Genomic DNA, 2,381 nt, shown 5'->3' with positions numbered 1-2,381 from the left:
GAAGAAGCTTGTTTGTGTTGACCCAAATCCTGGCGGAACCATCATACAACTTGAGATCAAAAGGGAAGATGTCTGCGACAGATAACCCGAGCGAACACGCCCTCGTAATAGCTGATAGCCCTAGGCGATCAGGAGAAAAAGATGATACTCGAAATGACGAACATGTAGCTAGGTTGGCCCAAGATATGGAATCATTAAGGGAGGAAGTACAACACATTCGGGAATAAGCATATCTAGCAGTGAAGACGCTCCCACAACCACCCCATTTTTCTTCTCTAGATTCGATCCACGATCACTTTCCTTCAACTAACCGCCAAGAAAATAATACCCCGACATCAGTCCCTACTACCTAGATTACGCCCCCAGTAACCCCTGCAAACCTGCTGAATCCTCATATACATACCACTTATGTACTAAACTATGTTAAGATATCGCAAATCCCACCAGTTGCTTCCAACACAGTTCATACCCCTCTTCGTGATGGCGTCACCTTCACCACTAATCAAAACCAGCACATACCTACGGTATATATAGCTACACACGAGTGAAGTTTCAGAACCCACTTTCACCACGCCCATCATGGTCAGGGTGCCTTATGAAGTTGATCAATATGCTAAAATAGAAAGGAAAGCAAAGTATAAGGAGGAAGAGCCACTATCCGAATAGTTGTGAGCGTTGAGGAAACAAATAAAGAACCTTTAAGTCGCCTGAGGAAGTGAAAGTCTAGACTATGAGGATTTGTGTATACACCCTAATGTGGTTATGCCAATAGGTTACAAGCCTCCAAAGTTTGACATCTTTGATGGGACAGGTGATCGTGGAACACTTGAGAGCCTACTACGATAAGCTAGTTAGAGTAGAAAGGAACGAGAAGTTGAGGATGAGGCTATTCATAAGGAGTTTGACAGGGGAGGCCCTTACTTGGTACACCCTTGAAGATCCCACGAACGAGAGGGAGTGGCAGGATAAGGCAAAATATTTCAAGAACCGTTTTCGGTTCAACACAGACATTACCCCTGATAGGTTTGCCTTGGTAAATTTACAGCAGAAGCCGTTAGAATCATTTCAAGAGTATGCACGTCGATGGAGGTCGAAGGCTGCCAGAGCACAACCTCCGTTAGATGACAGTGAGTTCACTAAGTACTTTATAAGGGCTCAGAAAGGAATCTACTTTGAGAAAATGACAGACATGATGGGGCAGAAGTTCCCCGAGCTTGTTAAGATGGGCGACTTTTTAGAGGAAGGCATAAAGTTTGGCAAGGTACAATCTATGGCCGCATTGCAGCAGCTAGCAAAACAATCCAATCCAGTTCAATAGGCAGCAGAAAGAATAAAAAGGAAGAGGTGTCACCAATCGTTCCCTATTACCAGTCCAATTCACACCATAGAAACAACTCTTATTCTCCAAACACCCATCCTCCATATCCACCTACTTGTGCTCCTGTATACAACACACAACGATACTATAATCCCTAACCTCAATATAATACCTCGCCCCATACAAATCCAAATCAACCACGGCCATATGCCCCAGTTCAAACTAACACCCACCAAAATCGATCCACCTATGCACCCCGACCTCGCTCAAATTTCGAAGAAAGTGGTCCCAAAAACAATACCCTGATTGCTGAGCCTTTAGCTCAACTATTTGAAAGACTAAGGAGAGTTGGCTTGATACATCCAGTAGAAGGGAGGGTTCCTGAGCATCCTTCAAAATAATTTGATGCAGCCAAACAGTGTGTCTACCATTCAGGCATACCAGGGAATGACACCAAGGATTGCTTTAGGCTGAAAACTGAAATTGAGTCACTGACAAAAGTAGAGCCATTCAGTGCACCCCAGCTCTGCACAATGTGAACCGTAACCCACTGTTGAACCACTGGAACCAAAGAGCTAACATGATCACCCTACATGAACAGTATGACTTCAAAGGAACCATTGTCAAAATAGGAAACACTGAGGTTGCAAGGGTTCCACCCCGAAGGACTCTGATGATCACCGTACAGTCAAGTATTTCAGTGATGGTCTAGACATAACAGCACCAGTCCATTGCCGCTATCAGGGATGAGAAGGATATGGAATACAAAACAATCCCATGGACTTATCGCAGAAAGGGAAAGGCAAGATAACGGATTCCGTGATGGCTCACAGAATGACCAGGTGAGGGAGGTGTTACACTTAGGAGGAGGTAAACCGAGGAAATCCAAGAAGGGAATAGATTCAGAGAAGGAATATAACAGATACTGAGGATGCATAATTTTGGAAGAAGATGTCAGTTAAATAATAACTCAGTGGAGGAACAATTAAAGAAAACCCCTGTGCATTTATCGATCATAGACCTGGTAATGAGTTCTGATAGTCACAAAGACGCCTTGATAAAA

At 43.9% G+C, this 2,381-nt stretch overlaps 1 protein-coding gene across 1 annotated transcript; it reads left to right on the top strand.

Annotated features, from left to right (window-relative positions):
* The first annotated feature begins 802 nt into the window (after positions 1-802).
* LOC138898671 (uncharacterized) lies at positions 803-1,318 on the top strand. The gene has a single exon (XM_070184752.1). The coding sequence runs from the start codon at positions 803-805 to the stop codon at positions 1,316-1,318; it is 516 nt and encodes a 171-aa protein (XP_070040853.1).
* The last annotated feature ends 1,063 nt before the right edge of the window (positions 1,319-2,381 follow it).

Source organism: Nicotiana tomentosiformis, chromosome 9 (assembly GCF_000390325.3).
Source record: "Nicotiana tomentosiformis chromosome 9, ASM39032v3, whole genome shotgun sequence".
Lineage (NCBI taxonomy): Eukaryota > Viridiplantae > Streptophyta > Magnoliopsida > Solanales > Solanaceae > Nicotiana > Nicotiana tomentosiformis.
The sequence above is the reverse complement of the archived record's forward strand: the minus strand, read 5'-3'. Positions and strand labels throughout refer to the sequence as shown.

Excerpts from the sequence above, each read along its gene's own strand:
- LOC138898671 (XM_070184752.1), top strand. The coding sequence starts at position 803 with ATGGGACAGGTGATCGTGGAACACTTGAGAGCCTACTACGATAAGCTA.